Source organism: Puma concolor, chromosome D2 (assembly GCF_028749965.1).
Source record: "Puma concolor isolate L17-30 chromosome D2, mPumCon1.1.hap2, whole genome shotgun sequence".
In the NCBI taxonomy this organism is placed as follows: domain Eukaryota; kingdom Metazoa; phylum Chordata; class Mammalia; order Carnivora; family Felidae; genus Puma; species Puma concolor.
This window is the reverse complement of record NC_141677.1, coordinates 47,817,255-47,843,154: the sequence shown is the minus strand read 5'-3', so window position 1 is coordinate 47,843,154 and position 25,900 is coordinate 47,817,255. Positions and strand designations below refer to the sequence as shown.

Sequence of the window (25,900 nt, the reverse complement as noted above, 5' to 3'; positions counted from 1 at the left end):
ATTCTGTGTCTCCCTCTCTCTCTGCCCCTCCCCTGTTCGTGCTCTGTCTCTCTCTGTCCCAAAAATAAATAAATGTTGAAAAAAAAAAAAAAAGACTAGTAGCACCTTCAACACTCATTAGGAACCCCCTTTAGGGAGACAGTGGGAATCCCACTTCAGAAGGGCTGCAGAAGGAGTCCACTTCATCCCATTCTAGAAGGATAACGTGACTTTGTGCTTTGAAGAGGAAGGTGATTTGGGAATTGATCAGGGGTGTGTTTCCCCTTTTTACCCCATCCTTGGTTCATTCAGATCATTTTGTGGTCTTCCACTTACTCATTCCTTGAGCACTTATTGGATGCCAGCAGGCAGTGTGCAAGGTGCTGTGGGGACAGGAGCACGAGCCCTGGAATCTCCTGATGGGGGTGAACAGGTGGCAGAGAGGTAAGCTGATCCAGAGGGTGGCCTAGGCTGGAGACGGGCCTGGAGGTCCTGCAGGTCCAGCCCCCTGAGTGACCCAACCCTGCTCCTGGGGGTCCTGGAGGGGCCTGCTCTCAGGAGGCCCCTCCCTGTGTGTCTGCAGGGAATGTCTCTACAGAGTGGCGGCTGGTTTTCCAGCTCAGCTCAGCTGATTCGCTGCCTTTGTTGGGCCCTTTGTTACGGGGATCATTGCACTGCTGGGAAGTTTTTTTTTTTAACTTTTCCACTCTATTTTATTTTTATAATCTCATAGAACAATACCATTTGTGCTCACATTTGATTTTTTTTATATAAAAAAAGCCTATTTCATTTAAAACCTCAGTTTTGAGCATGGAACATTTCGGAATTGTTATTAAAAGACTTTTTCAGTCTCAAATAGAGAATACTAGAAATGGTAAAAAAAAAAAAAAAAAGAAAGAAAAGAAAAAATAGAAAAATCATCACCGTATCTGTGACATCAAGCTAGGTATTCACAATATCCCGAAGAAAAATCTCGATGTGAAATTCTGAGCTCACGGCAAACCAGTGGCACGTTTAAGGGCTTTTATGCCCGCAGCCAGATTTAATGCTAATTTATTATTATAGCTTCCAAAAGCTGAATGTATAAATTCCAACAGGCACAGGTGATGTCCAAAAGGCAGTAAGACGACAGCCTTGTGAATTTATGATGAGAGCACGCCTGGAAAGGTGAAGCCTGCCGAGTACGAATTCAGTCACGTGTGCCCATTGTCCACATCACGTACGAGTGCAGCCGATGAGCTGGCATATGCCTGCTGCTGGTCCAATGTTTGGCCTTCGTGCCTGGCTTGTGCCCTGCGTGCTGTGTCCGTGACGTAATGTTAGTGGTGATGATGGCGATGACAGTGGTGGTAGTGATGTGATGCAGATGGTGACGGCGATGGTGAAGAAGGGGATCTTGAGGGTGAGGACCCACCTACTCACTTCCCTGGCCCTCCCCCGTGCAGGCAGCGTCCCAGTGCTTGTCACTAAGAAACACTGGGACAACCCTGGCCTAAGCACGGCTGTTGTCTCCGCCTCCCAGATGAGGCAGGAGCTTCAGGGAGGTAAGTACCCGCACAGGCTTCCCCCACCAGGGAGCAGCAGAGTGGGGTCTGATCCTGCACTTGGCCTTGGGTCCCTGTTCTTCCCCACCAGGCTCTGGGCTCTGCTGTCTGTCATCGAAAGCTCTCCGTATAGTCCTAGTTCACCAGGCCTGGGAGTGTTTTCTGTCTCGACCTCACTGGATGGGTTTTTATATGATGAAAGTTGCAGATGGTGATTCCAAGTGGGGTGCAGGAGTGGAGCTGGCGGTTCAGAATATCCATTTGTTAAAATAGAAAGTGAAATTCCTTCCATAAGCTCTTCTTTCTCTGCAGTTACCGCTGTTGGGAATTTAACTTCTATTTTTTTCTTTTCTTAATACATCTTTTTTAGACTTTTAAAAAATTTTTTTTTATTTTTTAAATGTTTGTTTATTTTTTAGAGCGAGAGAGAGAGAGACAGAGCGTGACTGGGGGAGGGGCAGAGAAAGAGAGGGAGACACAGAATCTGAAGCAGGCTCCAGGCTCTGACCTGTCAGCACAGAGCTCGAACACACGGGGCTTGAACTTGGGAACGGCCAGGTCATGACCTGAGCCGAAGTCTGACGCTTAACCAACCAAGCCACCCAGGTGCCCCAATACATCTTTTTTTTTTTTTTTTTTTTAATGCTTATTTATTTTTGAGGGGGGAAGGGGCAGAGAGAGAGAGGGAGACAGAGGATCCAAAGCAGGCTTTGCACTGACAGCACAGAGCCCGATGCAGGGCTCAAACCCACCAGCTATGAGACCATGGCCTAGCCGAAGTTCAACACTTAACCGACTGAGCCACTGACATGCCCCTAGCTTCTATTCTTTAAACAGTTTTCTGTGTATATGCAAACTTACATCTACATCTCTCTATATATTCCTGAAGTGTATCCACAGTCAGCCCACAGTCAGTGTAGGTCACAGCTATGGATTATGACAAATACACTTCTGTCTGCCAAGTTCTCTAAAAATGAGAATGACCTTTTTTTTTTTAATTTTTTTAATGTTTATTTGTTTTTGAGAGAGACAGAGACAGAAGGCAAGTGGGTTAGGGGCAGAGAGAGAGGGAGACACAGAATCAGAAGCAGGCTCCAGACTCCGAGCTGTCAGCACAGAGCCTGACGCAGGGCTTGAACTCACAAGCTGTGAGATCATGACCTGAGCCGAAGTCGGACGCTCAACCGACTGAGCCACCCAGGCGCCCCAAAATGAGAATGATCTTAAACAAAATGTTCACACATTGAATTGTTTTCTCATTAACAATATATCAGGCTTATATTTCTACATCAGTACATAGAGATCCATCCCATTCTTTTAATAACTCAAAGTGTCACAGTATCATAGTTTATTATCTATCATCTTTCTTTCTTTCTTTCTTTCTTTCTATCAATCTATCTGATATTATCATATGCTTATATTTTAACCTATGAAGTTTAAAGCCATATTCAGATTTATATGATTCCAAGCAATAGGACCCAGGTATTCTACTTCTTGGTAGAGTGTCCACATAGAACCCAGGATAGGCTGAAAGAGAAGAAAGTCCCATGATTCAGCTCATGATTTCCCAAGAGCGTCCCCTCCCTGCATTTCTGGGGCCAAGGATATTCAAAGGAAGATTTTCAGTGCAGCGTCAGACTGGTTTTCTTTCACTGTGTCTTAAACTCATTCAGTCATTCATTTAAAAATGTGCATTGAGTATCTCCTGTGTGCCAGATAGCACCTGAGTCAGGTGTCTCCCTAGAAGCCACAGCCAGTGACATGCTCCAGCCCACTCATACCCACGAGAGAGAACAAATGTCTTTGGCATCGTGAAATTTACACGTTGTAAATCAGCAAAGGCTATAAACCAGAACGCTTTTCTTGGACAGCCAGTGGCTCGCAATTTCCCAGCACACTACTGGATGCAGCAGCAAATGTCTGACAAAGCCACTGCCTTTGCAGAGCTGAGCGGTGTGGCTAGAGGCTGGCTCTGGCACCAGCCCCACCACTGACTAGCTGTTGACCTCAAGCTTGCCATTTCTGTACCTTTGTTTCTACATGTATAAAATGAGGCTGATGATAAGAGTACTTTCTGCCTAGAACTGTTGGTACACTAAGTATTAGGTGCTATGGTTCATTCTAGTGGGCGAAGGCAGAAGATAACCAAATGAACGTGCTTTATAAGGCCAAGAGGTGATACGTGCTCTGCAGAGCAATAGAGCAGATAGGAGCCAGGGAAAGACTGACGGGGAGGGAGCCCCCTTGGAGCAAAGGCCTCTCTCCCTCTCTCCCTGCCCCTCTCCTGCTCATGCTCTCTGTCTCTCTCAAAATAAATGAACTTTATTTTAAAAAGTTAAAAAAAAAGGAAAGGTCAACTTTACCACTAGGAAAAACATGTATCACTAGATTTATTTGACACTGGCCTGAGGCCCAGTGGCATCCATCAGAATCTGGTGTGTAATGTTTTCCAAATGATCTCTGAGCGTCTTCTTCTCTCTGCCTCTAAGTATTTCAAAGGGACAAGTTGTCAAAACAACACTTGTCTGTACTCTATAATAAAAATCATAGTAATAATAATTGAACACCTGTGTAGCATTTACTGTTTACCTACAAGGTAATTTTCTAAGTACATTACATGTATTAATGCATTTAATCCTCGCAATAGCCCTGTAGGATAGATACCATTATGAGTCTCACTTTACAGATAAGGAAATGGAGGCACAAAGAAGGTAAGAAACTTGTCTGAGGTCACACAGTTAGTAAATGGCAGTCTTCCTGTCTCTGAGAATCCACGCTCTTAAGTACCACCAGACAGACCCTTGAACAGTCTGATGAGTCAGAGTGTTAAAGATCGCAGTTGAGGGGCACCTGACTGGCTCAGTCGGTTAAGCATCTGACTTCAGCTCAGGTCGTGATCTTGTGGTACGTGAGTTCGAGCCCCACATCGAGCTCTGTGCTGACAGCTCAGAGCCTGGAGCTGGCTTCGGATTCTGTGTCTCCCTCTCTCTCTGTCCATTCCCCGCTCACGCGCTCTCTCTCAAAATGAGAAATAAACATTAAAAAAAAAAAAAGATTGCAGCTGATTAGAAGATTGAGTGTTCAAAATGGAAGATTCTCAGAGCAGACTCCTATGGAAGGAGATTACCAAGCCCTCTCTTTTTCTAAACATAAGTATTCTTTTGAATAATATTGCCAGGAAAAGTACTTTTGGAAGGAAGCTGGGAAAACATAGATCTCTGGTCCATGGGGAAGAGAACATGAGTGACTATATTAGATCATGGGGCTCTCACTGCCATCACTGTGCCACTATGAAAAGTTTCATGTGTCAGGACCCTCCCCAAGAGATTTATCTATAATCACATTTTAGCTTCCAAACATACATTGGTGAAATCTAGAGACCTCCATCTGTCTGATGACTTATAAAGCCTCTGGCTTTTCTGTGCCTGACTTTAGCAGGTCCTATGGCTGGTCACCTCTGTGTGTCCTCAGAGCAATTAGCCAGGGGCATGTGACTTTCCATCATGTCAAATTCATTCTGGGAATGTGCTTTGCTAAACATCCTTTGAATTCTCCAGAGTCGAGAGCGTGATGCAAATTTGCTCTGCTCAAGAGTTCCAAGTGACCTCATCCAACCCACGGTGCCAAAAACCTGGATACAACTTTGAAATCTTAATCTCCATCCAAAACTTCTCTCCTGAGTTCCAGATCCTTTCCAAACCTTCCAAAGCTGTAGAGAACACTGGCTCGTTGGCCATCAGTTAACTGAATAATCACGTGAAAGCCAGGAAGCGGGTAGGAATTTGGGCAGATATAATCCCAAGGCTTATAGATGTCTGAAGCAACAGAGGAAGTGGGCATGTGGTGCCTCATAGCATGCCTGTGTCCTCCTGTGTGGTGACCAAGGTCCCGGTGTCTAGCCTCTGGCTCAGATTGCCAAGAGGAGCCTATGTCCGCAGTCATAGCTGCATGCTGGCTTTGGGGAGTGCAACTGAATTCCAGCCCTCACCTCTGGGTGGGGATTCTGGTATCAGCTATGCTGTTGAAGCCAGAGGTCCCAGTGGACCAACTGTCTCAGCTCTAAGGAGATCGTGACTAGCCCTGGCATGCAGCTCCTTCTCTAGCTCTAGCCTATCACTGCTTAGCTTCCTATTTCTACCTGTCCAATGGATATCTCTAACCAAGAGTCTGTTGCCACCTCACGCACAGCCCATCTAAAGCAGGGTGGGCCGGTCAGTAGACCTGTGGAACTCAAAATTAAGTCAAGTTCATTTCCAAGCCATGTCGATTCCAACAGGAACAGTAAAGGTGACGCCATAGTTTTCTTTCCTGAGTTTGGACCTATGGGTGCCCATCGAGGGCCCTCCATCAAACAGAGCTTTGCTGATCACACAGCCTCCACCTCCTCGGTGGCCATAGTCCTATGTGCGTGGGCGTGGGGAGGGGAGAATTTGTTTTACTAGGTACTCCTCTGTTGAATAAAAAATGAGCACTTATCTTGAAGGGGGGAGAGGAAGTCTGCCCTCGATAATATGTAATTCTCTCTTGGGTAAATAGATTCCTGATAGTGCAGCCCGTAGAAATGCAATCACATTTTTTAACTCTAAGGTGACGTTAGCATAAACATCCCCATGTCCTAGTTATTGATCTTTTGCTCAGATAATGGTATTACCCAATTGAACTTCTGACACTGGAGAACTTGCAGCGGCTACAATTGTATTTTTCTTTTATTCCTGCAATTTAATTCAACGTGCACTTCCAACCGTGATCTCTATGAAAAAATGGTGTTTTGCAGGAGTTGGCGTAGAATGTTAAATCAATCTCTGTCTCTCTCTCCTTTTTCTTCTCTGCCCCCCCCCCTCTCCTCTCTCCTGGTAGGAATGTTAACTTTTAGCTTGAATCCTGGAAACACACCTACCAAATGAAATACTCAGAAACTTCCAAATTAAGAGCTTAAAGCGTGGTGTGTCCCCAAGAGGTGCACAACTTCTGAATTCTTGGGGGTTGACTTTTCTAGTGTCAGCCGTATCAAGTAAGTCCTTCCCCATAGGCCCACTTTCCATAGCCGATACTCTAAAAAAGAAGAGCTTAAGTTAGAAGTGAGAGGTCTCCACCTGGGGGTTCTCGTCTGCTGTTGAGTGCCTCACCACTGGCAGAACAGAAAAGATGGGCCGTGGAAGACATGGCATTTCACTGCAAACTGATTTTGTTACAGTTGGAGTCCAGAAGGTTCTGTCACTGCACGAGAAAACTGGTCTGTGTGATAATGCTTTCTGAATTCTTCTGAGGTTTTACTATGTGGGAATTTAATCTGGCTCAGTGGCTGTCAGGGCGCACTTGAGTTCAACTCTAGGATCTGGGAGGTCCTTAAGGACAGCGGGAAGGTCACACAGCTGACGTTTAAACTAATGTCCAAATTACCCCTGTACCCATGGTCTGCATTCAGCCATGAGATGATGGCCGCAGGGCCACTCTCCTTGCCTCCTCTCCAGGAGTATTTCCACCCACTGAAAGTTAGAAGAATTTTTAAAAATTCCATTCTAGCCTTTCTTTAATGCATCAACACGTGTCTGAATCTGAAACTCCATCCCCTTTTGCTCACCAAATCCCCTTCCAGACTAAGGAATGGATTCTTCCTGGCTGGGAAGAAATGTATCAAAAGTGAGATTACAGGTCTGTAAAACAAAGAGGTTTAGAACAGACAAGATCCCAAGCATTGAACATAAATACCAGGCCCTTATTGGAGAAACAGAGAAACTGACCAGGGGTCTCTGCAGGCTGAGAGGGAAAAGAAGATACAACCAAACAGATGCATTTGCCTCTCACATGTTTGGAAAGTTCTAGGGCCTTTTCTTCTTCTTCTTTTTTTTTTTTTTTTACTTAAAAAATTATTTTTAATGTTTTCATTTATTTTTGAGAGAGAGGGACAGACAGAGTGCAAGCTGGGGAGGGGCAGAGAGAGAGAGGGAGACACAGAATCTGAAGCAGGTTCCAGGCTCTGAGCTGTCAGCACAGAGTCCTATAAGGGCCTCAGACGTGTGAACCATGAGATCATGACCTGAGCCAAAGTCGGACGCCCAACTGACTGAGCCACCCAGGTGCCCCTGTAGGGCCTTTTCTAAGGGACGCTGTCAGAACTTCCCAGCAGTTGGTCCGCTTCCCATCCCCCCTGTTTCCTCCTGCTCCGGCTTTTCAGCGAACACGGCGACATCAGACCTCGGTGTCTGAGGCCTGGAAATCCTGCTTCCAGGAGTTTCCTTTGTGTCTGAGTACAGCCTAAAGCATCTGCGAGAGTGTTTGTGAACCACTAGTTCAAGATCGTTGAAGCTTGTGCTAGAGTGCCCATGCCCTTCTGTACTCCCTTCACCCCCAAGAGCAGGAATGGGGTCTTGAAGAGGGTCATGTTGAGGGCCGGCAGCTCACAGGGAACAGAGGTGCTTCTCGATTCATCTTCAGAGACTCACTTGATGTGCTCCAGTTTTCCAACTGCCGTAGATGTTGGGAGTGAATCTTCAGCTTATACCCAGGCCACATTCGATTGTTAAGATCACAGACATCACCGGAAATACACGTGGGGCCCTGCTGTGAGGTCCTACCCTTGGCTCTGCCCCATTGCATCATCTGCTTTAGCCTTTACATTCTGCTCCTGGCCCCTGGTTTTACCACCAGTTCTACAGTTTCACCAGTAACTGATTATTCCAATAATTTTCTCTAAGCTACTTCTCAATGCACCTAAACCTTCCACTAAAGCATCAGTGCAAAAAAAAAAAAAAAAAAAAAAAAAAGGTAGCTTGATAAGAACTGGTGAGGAGTCTACATTTACTCCCTTTCATTGGCCATTAGGAATTTATTTCCAGTTAAACAAGCTGGGAAATGTAATTAAGCACATGGTTGCTGGTGACAGCCAACTGTGCGTGCCAGAAAAACAATAGGTTCTTTAAAGGTGCCAAGGACTGATATTATGCATCTTCTGTTGGAAACTGTATACACTTCACAATTCGGAGGCTCCTGTGTGCTGCCTCGTATCTTCAATCAAATTATTATATCCCAGAAATATGCATAAGGGAAATGATTCTACACATTTTATGGTGGGTTGTTGCTTGTAGCAGTAATTGAAGTACCTTTCCACTTATGAAAGTACTAATTTTATTTGTTTTTATTGCTTTTCTAGATGCAATTATTTATTTAGTGTGCTTTGGCTTTATTGAATTATGTTTACTATAGGAACATCATAAAAATGTATGAAAACAACACATCAGCCCAGCCAGCCTGGTGACCTGTATTGAGAAAGCTAGTGTTATTTTTCATATCCAAACGTAATGGAATAACTTAAGAATAAACAGATAATCTACACTAGAAAACAATGCAATTTCAAGGTAATGTAATAAAACACCTGGACAATATGATTTCATAAATCCTGGTTCTAAAATTTACATGAGTTGGGTTTTGCGTGCTTATTTGAGGACACATGGCATTTCTAAATGGAATCGTTATAATGTGAAATGTAATTAAGCTGTAAGGCAAGATGTAAACGGGATTTTTGTTGGCTTGTAATATATGGACAACTAAGAAGCAATGTGAAGACTTTTGATGTCAAAAGACAGGCAGGAGGCTCTCATCCCTATAAATGTCCTTAACTTTGAAATGGAAAAATAACCAGTTTGTGAAGGTTGCTGGTTAGTTGCCCCTGATGAGTAGGTACTGGCTGTAGTTTAGATACTCTTGCTCCCTGTCTCTATGATGACGCTTCATTTCGAAAGAAAAGAGGCTTTTTGCTTTAGGCATTCTTTTTAAGAAACTTAAATTGAATGCGAATGGTTTATTTGTCCTGAATTTTGGCGAGATAATCCAAGGTGTAAGCACAAAAAATAAAAAATCAAAACAAAACCATAGCACAACCAAAGCCGAAAAACAAAAACCAAAAGCAGGCTGCTTAAATGAAAGTCACGTGTCTTTTATGGCTAGAAATTAGTGACTGACTTTTATTTTTCTGATTATGAATTAAATTTAATTAATGTGTTGTTTACATACGTGTGCCTACTAGAAAATTTAAAAGGTATCCACAAAGGTATATCTTCCCTTCAGCCATCCAGTTTACTTTACCAGAGGGAACCATAGATATCAGGTGCTTGATTTTTCAAGCAGGTTCCAAGGGTTTTCTAAGAGTATAATATATATACACACATATTTACACAAATGATGGTAACACAGACATGTATGGTTCCATCATTCTTTTTAAGGAATATACTCCATATACTCTATTGTATGAATATCCCAGTCTCCCACTGATGTCCATTGAAGTGTTTCCAGATTTTGCTTGTACCAACAAACAATATACAAGAGGACCTGTTTCTTCTGTTCCTTTTGACAACCTTTCTTTAAGGTTTGTTAATTCGAAAGACAAAACCTGATGTCTGATTTTATTTTTTTAAGTTTATTTATTTATTTTGAGAGAGAGAGAATGAGAATGAGTGGGCAGAGGAGAGAGAGAATCGCAAGCAGGCTCTGCACTGACAGTGCATGGGCTCGATCTCATGAACTCTGATATCATGACTGGAGCCGAAATCAAGTGTCACTGACTCTTAACTGACTGAGCCGCCCAGGCATTCCCTGATGTCTGATTTTCAATTGAGATTCTCTTATTGCTACAGGTTCAGTCTCATTTGTACATGTAAGAGCCTATGTATTTCCTCCCCTATGAACACTCATGTCCAGTCTGTTGTTCTTTGTTTAATTTTCTAATGGGTTATTGCCGTTATCTTTGTTGAATTGTAAAGCCCTTTGGTATGAGTTGCAAATATTTTCTCCACTTTGTCAGTTGTCCTTTGACTTTATTTAGAGAATACTATGCCATATATGGCATGAAGATATACATATCTTTTTGCATTGCTCCTGGATTTTTCTATAAAATACCTTCCATACAGAGAGGTTATTAAAAATATTTTTTTTAATTTCCCCACATTTTCTTCTAGCACTTTTATGAGTTTCTTTTCCACATTAAAAATGTGTAATTTATCTGGAATTTGGTATTAAGAATGATGTAGGGATTTGATTTATTTATTTTTCAAGGGACTACCCAAGTGACCTAACACTATGTATTGAAAAATAATATTTTATTTTATTATTCCAGGGTAATTTCTGGACTTTCTCATGAGTTGCACTGATAGATAGGTGTATTCCTGTGCCAACACCCCAGTATTGTATTATTACAGCCTTAGATTTTAGTATCACTCAAGTTGGATTACCGATTATTCTTTTTATAATAAATAAGTGAATATTTATTTAATAATATATATAATAAATAAGTGAATATTTGTTATTGAATAAATTTGATGTATAACATTGTGTAAGTTACACATACACATGTACAAGGCTACTTTGATACATTTATATGTTGTTATATATAATATATGTATATATAATGTATAATATATATATTATGATTGCCAAGCAGTGATATTTATCACACTACATAACTATAGTGCAATATTATTGTCTACATGTATTATCCTGTGCATTAGATCTCAGTACCTTATTTACTACTTGTTACAAGTTTTTACCCTTAAGTACCATCACTCTTGTCTGACTCCTCTCAGTCCTCTGGTAACTACCATCTTGCTCTCTGTTTTTTACAGGTTTAATTTTTTTAGATTCCACATGTATAAGTAATATCACACAGTCTTGTCTTTCTATGACTTATCTAATTAGCATAATGTGCTCAAGGTCCATCCATGTTGTCACAAATGGGACAATGTCTTCCTTTCTCATGGCTGAATAATATCCCATTGTATATATGTAACACATCTTTATCCATTTATTCGTTGATGGGCATTTGGGTGGTTTCCATAGCTTGGTTTTGTGAATCATGCTGCAATAAAATGAGATTGTATAAGGGGCTTCTGGGTGGCTCATTCGGTTACACATCTGACTCTTGATTTCAGCTCAGGTCTCACATGATCTCATGATCTCACAGTTCGTGAGTTCTAGCCCAAAGTCAGGCTCCATGCTGACAGTGTGGAGCCTGCTTGGGTTTCTGCCTCTCCCTTTCTCTCCGCCCCTCCCTGGCTCTTAAGTGCGTTCATGCTCTCTCTCTCTCTCTCTCAAAATAAATAAATCTTGAAAAAAAAAAAAAAATTGGATTGCATATATCTCATTGAAATCCTGTTTTTGTTTCCTTTGGATATATACCCAGAAGTGGAATTGCTGGATTACATGGTAGATCTATTTTTAATTTTTTGAGAAACCTCCACATTATTTTCCATAGTGGTTTGATCAATTTACATTCTTCTCAACGGTGTTTAAGGGTTCCCTTTTTAACACATCCTCACCAGCTCCCGTGGTCTTTGTCTTCTTGATGATAGCCATTTTAACAAATATGAGGTGATATCTCATTTGCATTTCCCTGATGATGAGTGATGTTGAGCATCTTTTCATGTGTCTGTTGACCTTTTTGATGTCTTCTTTGGAGAAATGTCTAATTACTTCTTTTTCCAATTTTTATTTTATTTTTTTTTTTTAATTTTTTTTTTTAACGTTTATTTATTTTTGGGACAGGGAGAGACAGAGCATGAACGGGGGAGGGGCAGAGAGAGAGAGGGAGACACAGAATCGGAAACAGGCTCCAGGCTCTGAGCCATCAGCCCAGAGCCTGACGCGGGGCTCGAACTCACGGACCGCGAGATCGTGACCTGGCTGAAGTCGGACGCTTAACCGACTGCGCCACCCAGGCGCCCCTCCAATTTTTAAATTGGATTTTGTTTTGTCTTGTTATTGAGTTGATGGAATTCTTTGTACACTTTGGATATTACTTGGATATTTCAACCCCTTATCCATTATATAGTTTGCAAAAAGTTCTCTCATTCTGTAGGTTCTTTTCATTTTGTTAATTGTTTCTTTTGCTCTGTGGGGGCTTTTGAGTTTGATGTAGTCCCATTTGTTAATTTTTTTCCTTTGTTGTTTGTGCTTTTGGAGATATTTCCAAAAAATGATTGCCAAGATCAGTATCAATGAGCTTCTTCCAAACATTTTCTTCTAGAACTTTCATGGTATCAGACCTTTATGTTTAAGTCTTTGATTCATTTCTAGTTAATTTTTGTGAGTGATATGTGATAGTGGTCCAGTTTCATTATTCTGCATGTGTTTCTACAGTTTTCTCAGCACCATTTGTTGAAGAGACTATCCTTTCACTGTTATGTGTTATTGGCTTCCTTGTCAAAAATAAATTGACCATATATGCTGGAGTTTTTCAATTGGCTGATGTATCTATCTATATCTGTACCAGTATCATACTGTTTTTTATTACTATGGCTTTGTAGTATAGTTCGAAATCTGGAAGCACAAAACCACTGGCTTTGTTCTTTTTCTCAGGACTGCTTTAGCTATTTGTTGTTTTTTTGTTTGTTTGTTTGTTTTTGTTTTTTTTGTTTGTTTGTTTGTTTTTTTGTGGTTCCACACAAATTTTAGGATTGTTTCTTTTATTTCTGTGAAGAACGCCTTTGGTATTTTGATCGGGATTAAGTAGAATCTGTAGATGGCTTTAGATAGTATGGCCATCTTAACAATATTCTTCCAATCCACGAACATGGGATATCTTTCTGTTTGCTTGTGTCTTCTTCCATTTCTTTCAGCAAAGTATTGTAGTCTTTGTTGTATAGATCTTTCACTTCCTTGGTTAAATTTATTCCTAAGTATTTTTTTTTTTTTTTGCTGTTATCATGAATGGGTTCATTTTCTTTATTTCTTTTTTGGATGCTTCATCATTAGTGTAAAGGAATAAAGTTGATTTCTATATGCTGGTTTTGTATCTTGCCATTTTACTGAAATAGTTTTTTTTTTTTTACTAGTTCTTTGGGATTTGCTCTATATAGGAATCATATCATCAGCAAATAATGACAGTTTTACTTCTTTCTTTCTCATTTGAATGCCTTTTATTGCTTTGTCTTGCTTAATTGCTTTAGCTAGGACTTCCAGTATTATATTGAATATGAGTGGTGAGAGTGGGCATCTTGACTTGTTCCTGATCTTAGGAAAAGTGCTTTCAGTTTCTCTTCATTAAGTATAATGTTAGCTGTGGGTTTGTCATATATGGCCTTTATTATGTTGAATATGTTTCTTCTGTATCTAGTCCGTTAATGGTTTTTATCATGAAAGGATATTGTATTTTGATCATTGAGATGATCATGTGATTTTTATCTTTCATTTTATTGATGTGATGAATTACATCTATTGATTTGTGTATGTTGAACCATCTTTGCGTACCAGGGATAAATCCCACTTGGTCATGGTGTATAATCCTCTTAATATGTTCTTGAATTTGATTTTCTAACATTGTCTTGAGAATTTTTACATCTATAGTCATCAGGGATATTGGTTTATAGTTTTCTTTTCTTGTGGTGGCCCTGTATGGTTTCTGTTATCAAAGTGATGATGACTGCATAGAATGAGTTTGTAAGTATTCCCTCCTGCCTGATACTTTGGAAGAGTTTGAAGAGGATTGGTATTAATTATTCTTTACATGTTTGGTAGAATTTTCCAGTAGCGCTAGCCTTGAAGTTTTTTTGTGTTGGGAGCTTTTTTTTATTATTATTATTACTGATTAGTAATTACTGATTACTATCTGTTTAGCTTTTGTATTTCCCCCTGATTCAGTCTTCTTAGGTTGTGTGTTTCTAGAATGTACACATTTCTTCTCAGTTATGTAATTTGTTGGCATATAATTGTTCATCCTAGTCTCTTACAATTCTGTGTATTTTTGTAGTATCTATTCTAATGTCTTCTTCATTTCTGATTTTTTTGAGACTTCTCTATTTTTTTAATTAATCTAGCTAAAGCTTTGTCAATTTTATCTTTTCAAAGAACTAGCTCTTAGTTTCACTGATCCTTTCTATTATTTTTTCTGGTTTCTATTTCATTTATTTGCACTCTGATCCTTACTTTTTCCTTCTTTCTGTTAACTTTGGGCTCCATTTGTTTTCTTTTTTTAGTTCCTTGTGGTGTAAAATTAGGTTGTTTGAAATCTTTCTAATTTCTTAATATATTATTATTGTTATAAACTTTCCTCTCAGAACTGATTTTGATACATCCCACAATGTTTGATATGTTATGTTTTCATTTTCATGAGATAATTTTTATTTCCCTTTTGATTTTTTCTTTGATCCAATGGTTGTTTATAAGTGTGCTGTTTAGTTTCCACATATTTTTAGATTTTCTCACTTTCCTTTTGTTGATTTCTAGTTTCATACCATGTGGTCAGAGAAGATAGCTGTTATGATTTCAGTCTTCTTAAATTTGCTAAGATTAGTTTTGCGGCCTGACATATGATCTATCCCGGAGAATGTTCCATGTGCACTTGAGAAATTGTGTATTCTGCTGCTGTTGGGTGAAATGTTCTGTATATGTCTGTTAAGTCCATTTATTCTAAAGTGTGTTTCAATTTAAATTCTTCCTTGTTGATTTTTCTATCTGAATGATCTATCCATTGCTGATAGTGGAGTATTGAAGTCCCCTACAATTATTGTATTGTTGTCTATTTCTCCTTTAAGATCTTTTATTAATTACTCAATTACTTTTATTAATTAATCAATATATAATATACTTACAAGCTTAAGTAACATTGATTACTTAATATAATTAATATATACTTAATTTCATTGCTTAGATTTGGGGAACGTATTTATTTGTAATCATTATATCTGCTTGATGGATTGACCCCTTTATCATCATGTAATGACCTTTGTCTCTGAATACCCTTTTTAGCTTTAAGTCTATTTTGTCTGATGTAAGTATGGCTATACTTAATTTTTTATTTCAGCCGGCTTGGAATATCTTCCATTCTTTCACTTTGAGCCTATATGTGCCTTTAGAGCTGAAATGAGTCTCCTGTAGGCAGCATATAGTTGGGTCTTATTTTTTTTATCTGTCCAGCCACTTTGTGCCTTTTGATTGGTGAGTTTAATCCATTTACATTTATGGTGATTATTGATATGTATATTTTATCTTTTGCCTTCTGATTATTTTGTCTTTCCCGTGTTTCTGTTTCCTTCTGATTCTGTCTACCTTTGTAAGTAGGTAGTTTTGCATGGACATTGGCATAGCCTCCCCCCTCCCCTTTTTTTGATGTTTTGTGTCTATCTTCTAGATATTTGCTTTGTAGTTACCAAATATGCTTTGTAGTTTACATAAAACATTTCATAGATAAAATAGTTCTTTTTCTGCTGATAGCAGTTTATCTTCATTTGCCTATGAAAGTTCCATCCTTTTCCTCTGCCTCTTCTATATTTTTGATGTCACAAATTATCTCTCTTTATACTGTGATTTTGTTACCAAGTTGTTCCCATTATTTTTAATGCTCTTTTCCTTTAAACTTTATGCTATAGTTAAGAGTTTAATATACTATTTTAAAGAAGAGTTACCATATTCTAATTCTGTTTATCCCCTTAGTCAGAGTTTTGTGTACTTTCATTTTTTTCATTTCAGCTTGAGGATCACCTTTCAACATTTCTTGTAAGGCAGGTCTACTGGTGGTGAACCCTCTCAGCTTTTGTTTATCTGGGAAAGCCTTTATTTCTCCTTCATATTTGAAGGATAACTTTGCCAGATATTCTTAGCTGACAGTTTTTATCTTCCCATATAATATGTCATTCCTCTCTCTCCTGGGATGCAGAGTTTCTGCTGAGAAATCTGCTGATAGCCTAACAGGAGTACTTTTTTAGGTTACTATCATTTTTTCCCCCTTGGCTGCCTTTAAAATTCTTTATTGTTGACTTTTGACAATTTACTCTAATGTGACTTGGAGAGGGTCTTTTTGCATTGAGATAGTAAGGTGTCCTATTAGCTTTGTGGACTTGTATACCGAGTTCCTTCTCCAGGACTGGAAAATTCTCAGCTATTATTTCTTTAAATAGGCTCTCTTCCCTTCTCTTCCCTCCTCCTTCTGGGATACCCATAATGTTGGCTTTTCTTTTTTCTTTTTTTTTAATTTTTTAAAATGCTTATTTTTGGGGCGCCTGGGTGGCGCAGTCGGTTAAGCCTCCGACTTCAGCCAGGTCACGATCTCGCGGTCCGTGAGTTCGAGCCCCGCGTCAGGCTCTGGGCTGATGGCTCAGAGCCTGGAGCCTGTTTCCGATGCTGTGTCTCTCTCTGCCCCTCCCCTGTTCATGCTCTGTTTCTCTCTGTCCCAAAAATAAATAAAAAACGTTGAAAAAAAAATTTTAAATGCTTATTTTTGAGAGAGAGCGAGAGCAAGTGGGGGAGGTGCACAGAGAGAGGGGAACAGAAGATCTGAAGTGGGCTCTGTGCTGATAGCAGAGAGCTCGATGCAGGGCTTGAACTCACAAACCGTGAGATCATGACCCAAACCGAAGTCAGATGCTTAACTGAGTGAGCCACCCAAGCGCCCTTTATTTTGGCTTTTCTAATGGAGTCAGATCATTCACATAGAATTCCTTCACTATTTAAAAATTTCAGCTCTCTCTCCTCTTCCACCTGAATCATTTCTATATTTCTGTCCTTGAGCTTACTAATTCTCTCTTCCTTTTGATCTGCTCTATTTCCAGTATGTTCTAATGCATCCTTCCTCTCATTTATTCAGTCCTTCAGCTCCAGAATTTCTGTTTGGTTCTGCTTTGGAATTTCAGCCTCTTTGATAAAGCACGCCTTCTGTTTATTAGTTTGATTGCTGAAATCACTGTACTGTCCTTCTGAGTTTTCTTTTGGCTTTTGAACTTCTTTACAAGTATTTTGAATTACCATTTAGATTACAGTATTCCATGTCTTTGGGTTTGGTTGCTGGAAAATTGTCATTTTATTTTTCTGATACCATGTTACTGTGATTTTTTAAATATTACTGTGATTTTCACCTATTACTATGATTTTTCATGGCGGTTGATGAGAAGTGGCTCTGCCACTGCATTTGAAGTAGCGAACACCCTTTTTCATACAAGTGAGGTTTTGTTAACATTGATTCTAACAGTTCAACAGGTTGGTAGTTAGGAGCCTTCCTTTTGTTTTCCAGAAGGTGGCGCTATAGCACAAGTTTTTGCCTTCTGTTAAGGAAGCTGACTGGCTGCTAAGGTTGGGAGCACTATGCATTTAGAAAAAACAAAGGTGCTGGTGGTGGGGGGGCGGTGAGCAGAGCAGGAGTGAGGAGGGAAGGTGTGTACTTAGTGCTTTGGGCTTTGGGTGTACCCACTGCTACGTAGGGTGACCCTGACGCAAGGATGGGCTTCTTGCCTTCTGGGACAGACAGCAGGAGACACTTTCCTTTCGTTCCTTTCCCTCCCCCAGTCACTGTGGTCTCTCATCAGTCAGAGAGAGCAACTGCTTCCTCCAGCTATAATGCGCATGGCCAGGCAGACCCCCCTCCCCACCCCATCACTGCCTTCACCCTCTAGCTCCTGTATCAGTAAGGTGGTGCTGGCTGGTTGCTGGACCATCCCACACCTTCTCTGTCATCACCGCCAATGCCACTGCTGTCCCCCCACCCTCTCTGCAGTCCAGTCCACCCACCTTTGAGTGCACAGATGGACAGATCTCTTGGGTATCTTTTGGTATGCTGTGCAGAGGCACTTTTCTTTTCAGTTGTGGATGTCCAATCAGTTGTAAATTGATGGGGAAAGGAAAAGAAAAAAGAATGGCTCATGGTGCTGTGATCCTGACATCACTCCATAATAAGCCACCAATTATTCTTTATTTTAATAATGTTCCTTAATCATGGCAAGAAAATATATATGGGTGACTCCTTTATTCAAAAGTTGTTTTTCAGAAAAAAAATCTTTTTAATTTTATTAAATGCTTTTTCATCATCTATAGAGATAGTCATATTGGTTTTTTGCATCTGTTGCTATAGTGGATTATACTGGTAGATTTTTCTAATATTGAACCATCTTTGCATTCCTGGAACATGGTTATGTATCTTTTAATCTGCTTCTTCATTCTGAGTCAATCTGATTTAAAATTTACATTAATAAATGAGGTTGTTTTCAAATACATGAAGGGGCATCTGGGTGACTCAGCCAGTTGAGCGTCCAATTCTTGATTTCATCTCAGGTCATGATCCCAGGGTTGTGGGATCAAGCCCCAGGTCAGGCTCCACACTGAGAATGGAGACTTCTTGAGATTCTCTCTCTCTCTCTCTCTCTCTTTCTCTCTCCTTTTGCCCCTCTCCCCTGATCTCTTTCTCTCTAATGTAAAAAAAAAAAATTAAAAAAAATAAAATACATGAAATTTTTCTTCCTCTTTTAATGCTCTGGATAAATTTAATTACATTGGAATTATCTTTTCCTTAAAAGAATTTGTTTTAGAAAGTCTCCTATAAAAATGCCTGGGCCTGGTGTTTTTGAGAAAGAGCTCTTTGACAATATTTCCTTTCTTCCTTTCTTCCTTCCTTTTTCCTTCCCTCCTTATTTCTTTTCTTTCCTCTCTTTTCTTTTTTTTTTTTTTTGATGATAATTAGTACATTCATATTTTCTGGAGTTTATAATTTATATTTGTTGAAACATTACCTACTTTATCCTGCATTTCATAATTTTGGGCAATGAGTTGAGCAAAGTAGTTTTTTTTTTTAATTCAAAAATTTATTTACATTATATCCCCTTCCTCATTTCCTATTTTATTCACTTGTGCTTTTTACCTTTTTATCTTTATTAATTTATTTTTCAGTTTATTTATTTTATTGGTGCTTTCCAAGCACAGGCTTTTGGGTATTTTTATAATTCTGTTTTTCTGCTTGCTTTCTTTTCTTTCTTTGAGGGGAGGAGGGGCAGAGGGAGATGGAGAGAGACGATCTTAAGCAGGCTCCACACCCAGCACAGAGCCCAGTGTGGGGCTCAATCCCACAAACCTGGGATCATGACCTGAGCTGAAATCAAGAGTCAGAACTTAACTGACTGAACCACCCAGGTGCCCCTGTTTTTCTGCTTTCTGATTCATAGAGTCTGGTTCTAATTGTATTGGTCTTTCTTTTTTTTTTTTTTTTTCCATTTATTTTGTTCTTTTCTAACTTCTTCAATTGGATGCTCGACCCATTTAATTCGTAGTATTAACATAAATATTTAAGACTATGATTTATCTGTGAGTACTTCATTCTTTGGGCTCTGGTAAGTAATATTTTCTTTTTTCATTGTTATCAAGATATTCCAAAACTTTAGTTTTATACAGGTTGAGTCATTCGAGAAAAATGCCCATTCTAATTTTGTTATTAATTTCTAGAATTTTGGGTTTCTGTCGCTATCTTTATTTTTTCCTTTTGATCAGACTGTTAGTTACATTATTTTTACTTCTCAGAATTAAAGTTTACTTTGTGACCTAATGTTTAATCGCTTTTTGTTAGTGTTCTATGTTGACTCAAGAATAAATCATAGTGAGGGGCGCCTGGTGGCTCCGTCAGTTGAGAATGAAACTCTTGGTTTCAGCCCAGCTCGTGATCTCACAGTTCATGAGTTGGAGGCCTGTGTTGGGCTCTAAGCTGCCAGAGTGATGCCTACTTAGGACCGTCTCTCTGTCCCTCTCTCTCTGCCCCTCTCATGCTCTCTCTCTCTCTCTTCTCTCAAAATAAATAAATAAACTTAAAAAATATATTAAAAAAAGAATAATCGTAGTGGCTCTTTATAGGGCATAGTGTTCTTTATAAGGCAATGAGATCTATATTGTTATGTTATTTAATTTTTATATGTCCTTGGAAAATTTTTGTCCATTTGTTTCCCTTTGGGTCCCCAGAATGCGATGAAAATGCACCCCTGATGAATGAATATATGATGCGGAATGCCTGTGGTCAGCTGGAATTGTTTTGTGTTTTGTCTTCCAGCCAAAGATTGCTGAGGAGAACCTGACCTACGCCGAGCTGGAGCTGGTCAAACCCCACCGGGCCGCCAAAGGCCTCCCCACCAGCACCGTCTACGCCCAGATCCTCTTTGAAGAGAACAAGTTGTAATGCTGTGCCCTCTTCCGTGGTCCTATTTAATACCTGCCATCCCGGTTATTTATGACACTTTGGAAACAAAGTCCTTATTTTTGTATTTTCACTCGTGCCTTCTGCGTGGCAGAGAGACCCTTCCCAACAGCACTCCAGGTGCCTTCGAGGAGAGGTGTGAGACACGAGGTACGAGGCTCCTCTCCACAAAGATTAGGGGCCACAGACCTTGGACAAACCTCCCAGGACAAGATTTTCTGAGTCTGAGCCCTGAGAAGTGTGGACTCTGATTCTGAGAGTACCCAAGGAGATTGTTCTGCTGAGCCAAACCCCTTCGTGTTTTCTTCTTCTTTCTTTGGGTTTTAATCTTTTAAAAATCTATTTTAATCTGTTCTTCCTGTATTTGTGATATCAAGCTCATAGCATATAGCTAGAAGAAATACCATTATAGGCCAAAGTGTGTGAGATGGCAGATATGTACTAGAAGGTCACAGAACGTTCCTAAGGCACCTAGAGCAGAGCAGAGTGCTTATTGCAAACACTCAAGGTAGCATCTCTTGTTTTAAACAGATGCACTGACCCTGGTGACTTAAGGGCAGAGAGGCAGATTGTGGGGCTAACAGTCAGCCCACACAGTGCCCAGTGCCCATCTCCCAGCTGTGATCGCCCAAGGCCACAGGGCAAGTAGCACACCCTATTTTAAAGGGCTTCCATAACCCTCATCAGGGTGCACCTATATTGGTATAGAAACTTACATCCTCCCAGAAGTCCTACTCTTCTCCAAAGGAGCAAGGGAGGGACTTAGCCATCCATTGACACACTGGAGGAAGCGGGCCCCTCGGAACTGTGTCGAGGTTACCAGCTCTAACTGAACGTCCACTCGTATGTGGGCAAAGTTTTGTGCCTGGTTCCCCTAGTGGAGGAGAGTAAGAAATGCAAGCCGAGTTGGGAAAATGTGTTTTAAAGACCCTACTCTTGGAACGTGCCTTGTCCAACTCAACTTCATGGGTGATTTCTAATATGTTTGGGTTGGGGTCAGGCAGGGGACACATCTGTGTGGAAGTTTCTCTGCAGGACTGGTACAACACCCAGAAACTCACTGGAGATGGAAACGTTCTAGAAGAGAGCCATCCTGTCACACTTCTTGGGTGGGTGTGCTCTGGGCGGTTATTCACTGCGCACTGCAGACATTGTTTGGCTTTGTAACGGATCATGTATATATGATAAATTATATATTTTAAACACAACCTTGAGTGTGAGTTGTGCCCTTCTGTATAGCTGTGCGAACTTGGTCAAGTTTCTTGCTCCCTAATTATCTCAGACTCACGTTTATAGTAAGGTGACTTAACCTCTCATAGAATTCTTGTAATGGGATGATGAATACCACAAGATTCTGGATACTATAAAATTGCTTCACACAACACTATGTTAACATTCATGTGACAGTCGGTATGTATTTTCGAAATGAAAGTTTCTTTACAGTGTAAGGCTCTCGTTACAATAGCTTCAAAAAATAAATGTGTCCGTGAACTTAGCTCTACGGTAACACTCCCAAAGACCCATGATAGCTTATGAGTACCTCTTGTGGTTTATTGGAAAGGGTCCAAATTGGGAGCAGGTAGATTTTCTAGAAGCAGAAATAGCCTGACTTTACAAAGGGGAAGTCGATCTCTCTGGTCTACACCTGCATCTCATTCCCTTCCCGCCTGCCAGATTTCAAAGATAGTGAATAAACCACGCAGCTTTGGGGGAAGAAATACCACTTGAAAGAATTGTCTGGAACTTTCCGGGGGATCCTTTAGGAGAGGAGACTATATGGTTGGCATACAGTTCATATCATAATTATCATAGGCAGCGTATCCTATTTTATCATGGCAATGTTCCAACAGAACATGGTTCTATGGTGTTTTGAGGAAGGAGGGTGATTGCTTCATTTGCACAAGGAACCATATGGGCTAGTGGGGCCCGAGGATGCCAGGTGGGGTTGGAGTGTGAAGTGTGTGAAGAGGAGATTGTGGGGAGAGGCAAGAGGGTAGGGGGCCCCTAGGCTACTGCAGAAGTGAACTGAACTCAATCCCATCAAGCCCATCTCCTTACATTTAGTGAAAGCTGAGGGCCATGACGTGTGGAAAGAAATACATTCTGCTAAGAAGAGCTGGCAGCTGCAAGTTAGGGTAACAAGTCGTTGCTCTAGATTCAATTCAGACTTTGGCTCCAGAATTCTGCTCATAGCTGCACAAACCCACACGACACTGTATGGCTGGGGGACCAGCTGGACCTCGAGTATAAAAGACCATCACCTCCTACTGAAACCCTTCCCAAAGGAATCCTGGAAGCTACTGTCAACATCCAAGCAGAGCTCATCCCACCATTATGTCCAGAAGCCAAACATCCAAGTTCTGCTCACAACTAGAAGCAATGGGTGATCTGTCCCTGGTGCTTATTTGCAGTGATAAATCTTGATGTTATTGTCATAGTAAACCTTAAAAAAAATGGGTGAATTATTCCCTATCAAATAAACCACTAACCATGCCTTAACATTTATTTCTAAAAATGAGTAAGGGGAATCATCCCAATAGAAATTAGGAAAAGTTTTCCTAAGTATCTCATCTATTTCATCCCAATAGAAATTAGGAAAAGTTTTTCATCTTGTTTTTACTATCAGGCATCTATTGAAACAACTATATATATGCAGTTTTTTAAAAAAAAATTTAATGTTTTTGTTTAGTTTTGAGAGAGAAAGAGAGAGACTGAGCGTGAGCGGGGGAGGGGCAGAGAGAGAGGGAGACACAGAATCCAAGGCAGGCTCTAGGCTCTGAGCTGACAGCAGGGAGCCCAATGCGGAGCTCGAACTCGTGAACCATGAGATCATGACCTGAGCCGAAGTCAGAGGCTTAACTGACTGAGCCACCCAGGCGCCCCTATATAAGCAGTTTTCATAAGGGACAATTGATTGTATATTTACATGAAGTCAAAACAAGCAAGAATCCATTGCTCAGTAGACACTCTCAGATTTGGTGGTGAATTTTGACCTAGGCCAGGCATGGCACGGAATCATGGCAGGAAGGAAGGCAGCAAAAAAGGGCATCCCCAAGCCCTGAACTAAAGTAGCTGTGGTGGGGGAAAATGGTTGGGATTTCTTTGGGATCGCATCTTCATTAAAGCATCATGATCCTGTTAGTTCACAGGGCAAGTCAGAAAAAGCCAGGCCTCCCCCCTCCTGATATTTCCTGGAGTGAAAATGACATTGAGGCACTTAGTATTTTTTGGTGCATGGTCATCTGGGTTGTCCTGAACATCAGGAAACCCAAAGACTCACTTGTATAAGAACACTAAACCAGTTGATGCTTTTAGGGACTATCCACCCCCTTGTTCATCACTCAGCCTCCGATATGCATGACCGCAACCTAGGCTGGGCCAAGAATGGGGTTCGTGCTCCCGACCACAAAAAAAAAAAATGGCCCAAAGCGTGCATGAGGCCTGTTCTGGGCTGATCAGAATCCTTGGGGGAAACAAACCATCTTTCTCTTGGGGAGCGAAGCTGGGATGCCACCTATCAGCTATGCCTCCGGTCACGTCTCAGGCAATAGGGAGGCCTTGAAAAATGAGGGAGACTCTGAGAAGCGGGGAGGAAAACGTCTTGGGAGCACAGAATCCAAGCTCCCAGACCCAAAATTCCTCAGGCGTTTCTCTTTCCTTCAGATCTTCCTTTGATTCCATTAACGACCCCATTTTTCAACGTTTTTTTTTTGTTTTTTTTTTTTTTATTTTTGGGACAGAGAGAGACAGAGCATGAACGGGGGAGGGGCAGAGAGAGAGGGAGACACAGAATCGGAAACAGGCTCCAGGCTCTGAGCCATCAGCCCAGAGCCCGACGCGGGGCTCGAACTCCCGGACCGCGAGATCGTGACCTGGCTGAAGTCGGACGCTTAACCGACTGCGCCACCCAGGCGCCCCCGACCCCATTTTTCTACCATCTAAATCCTAGTTTTGTTCGAGCGCGTCATGTTGCGATGGAGAGAATTCGGACCCTTACGGTATGCGTCAAAGTTGCTTCCCAGCTCAGGAAGCAAAAGAGTTGCACTGAGTGTCACCACCCAAGGACTCCACCTGCATTATGTCCCATGACGTACTTGTAGCCACGGGCCCCTGCCGTGCTCTGCACTTTCTTACTGAGTGGGGCCTCTCAGGGCCCTGAGGACACCCTTCTCAATGGAAAGGGACTGTCAGGCTTCAGGACTGATATTGGCCTCACGGAAGGACCCTCTGGTTTGGAGGAGAGACACCAGCAGGCTTGGAGTGGTACTAAGCGTCACTGGGGACAGCAGGGGAAGGGCACAGGGCAGAGATTCAAATGAGCCCTATCACATGGATGCTGGAGGGCGCCTTTTTGTGTGGCCGTGAAGTTTAGCGTGGCTTCCATATATGTTCTATAGGACATGATGTCTTTCAGTATCCATGTATTTCCTGGAGAGGGAGGGAGTTCTCATATTTAGCCCATTACTAGGTGAGGCAGCCACATGGTGGGGATGTTGACTCTCCATCCCGTCCCGCCCCCACCCCACCCTGGACAGAAGCTATTCACTCACTGGGAGGAACACAAGAAATTCATGGCTTAGAAGAAGGGCCCGCCTTCAGTGTGGACAGCTTGAGTGTGAGCTACAGAGGAGGTGTCCAGATGGGTAGGATAGACTAGTGCTCCCTAATCTGTAACACATCACCGGATCCTATTAAACTGTGGATCCTGGGTCAGGAAGTCTGGGTGGGGGCCTGGGAGTCTATGTTTCTGACAAGCTTCCAGGGAATGCCCATGCTTCTGAATCTGGACCACAGTTTGAGGGGCATGGATGTAAACTGTCGGGGAATGTGGATCTGGAACCCCTGGAGGGTTGGGGGCTATCCTCAGAGTATAGGTCACAGCTGAGGCCCTGAGAGTGGGCAAAATCCCCAGGGAGAGGTGGCCCCATGCAGAGGGAAGACGCCTGGCCTGAGGCCCGAGCGGTGGGGAGCTCTCTGCTGGCAGCTCCAGAAGCAGGTGAGGAGCCTGAAGGAGGCCAGGGAAGAGCAACCAACTAGAGGAATGGCAGAGGCTGGACAAAGCCATGTCTGGGAGTTTCTCGAAGGAGGAAGGGCTCAGCAGTGTGCATTCTGCAGAGGTCAGACAGAATAGAGGTTGAGCCTTCGTTCGTTCCGAATTATTCATACACTTCACATTTTTAAAAATGGTTTGTTTTGTCCAGGAAAACAATTCCCCAAGTGTGCAAGGCTACCCGGCTTTGGTCTGGAGCCACATGTGCTCGCTGAGCGTATTTTCCCCCAAACCATCAGCGTCTTTCCGTGGGGTGGCGATTTGGGGAAGGCTCTTAATGCATAGGGTGGGGTGTGGGGGTGGCCACTGCGGTTTTCCGCTCCTTCTGTTGTCACTGATAGAAGACGGCTTGGTGTCTACTTTCTAATAAACCCAGCTCGATTAGCTTCATGCCAATTTAGC

At 41.5% G+C, this 25,900-nt stretch overlaps 1 protein-coding gene across 1 annotated transcript in view; it reads left to right on the top strand.

Moving 5' to 3' along the window:
- The window catches only part of VSTM4 (V-set and transmembrane domain containing 4), a 98,518-nt gene extending 76,862 nt beyond the window's left edge, over positions 1-21,656 (top strand). The window contains exon 8 of the mRNA XM_086680250.1: positions 20,305-21,656. Coding sequence (XP_086536376.1) covers positions 20,305-20,430 — 126 coding nt within the window. The 3' untranslated portion in view covers positions 20,431-21,656. The remainder of the gene's footprint in view (positions 1-20,304) is intronic.
- The last annotated feature ends 4,244 nt before the right edge of the window (positions 21,657-25,900 follow it).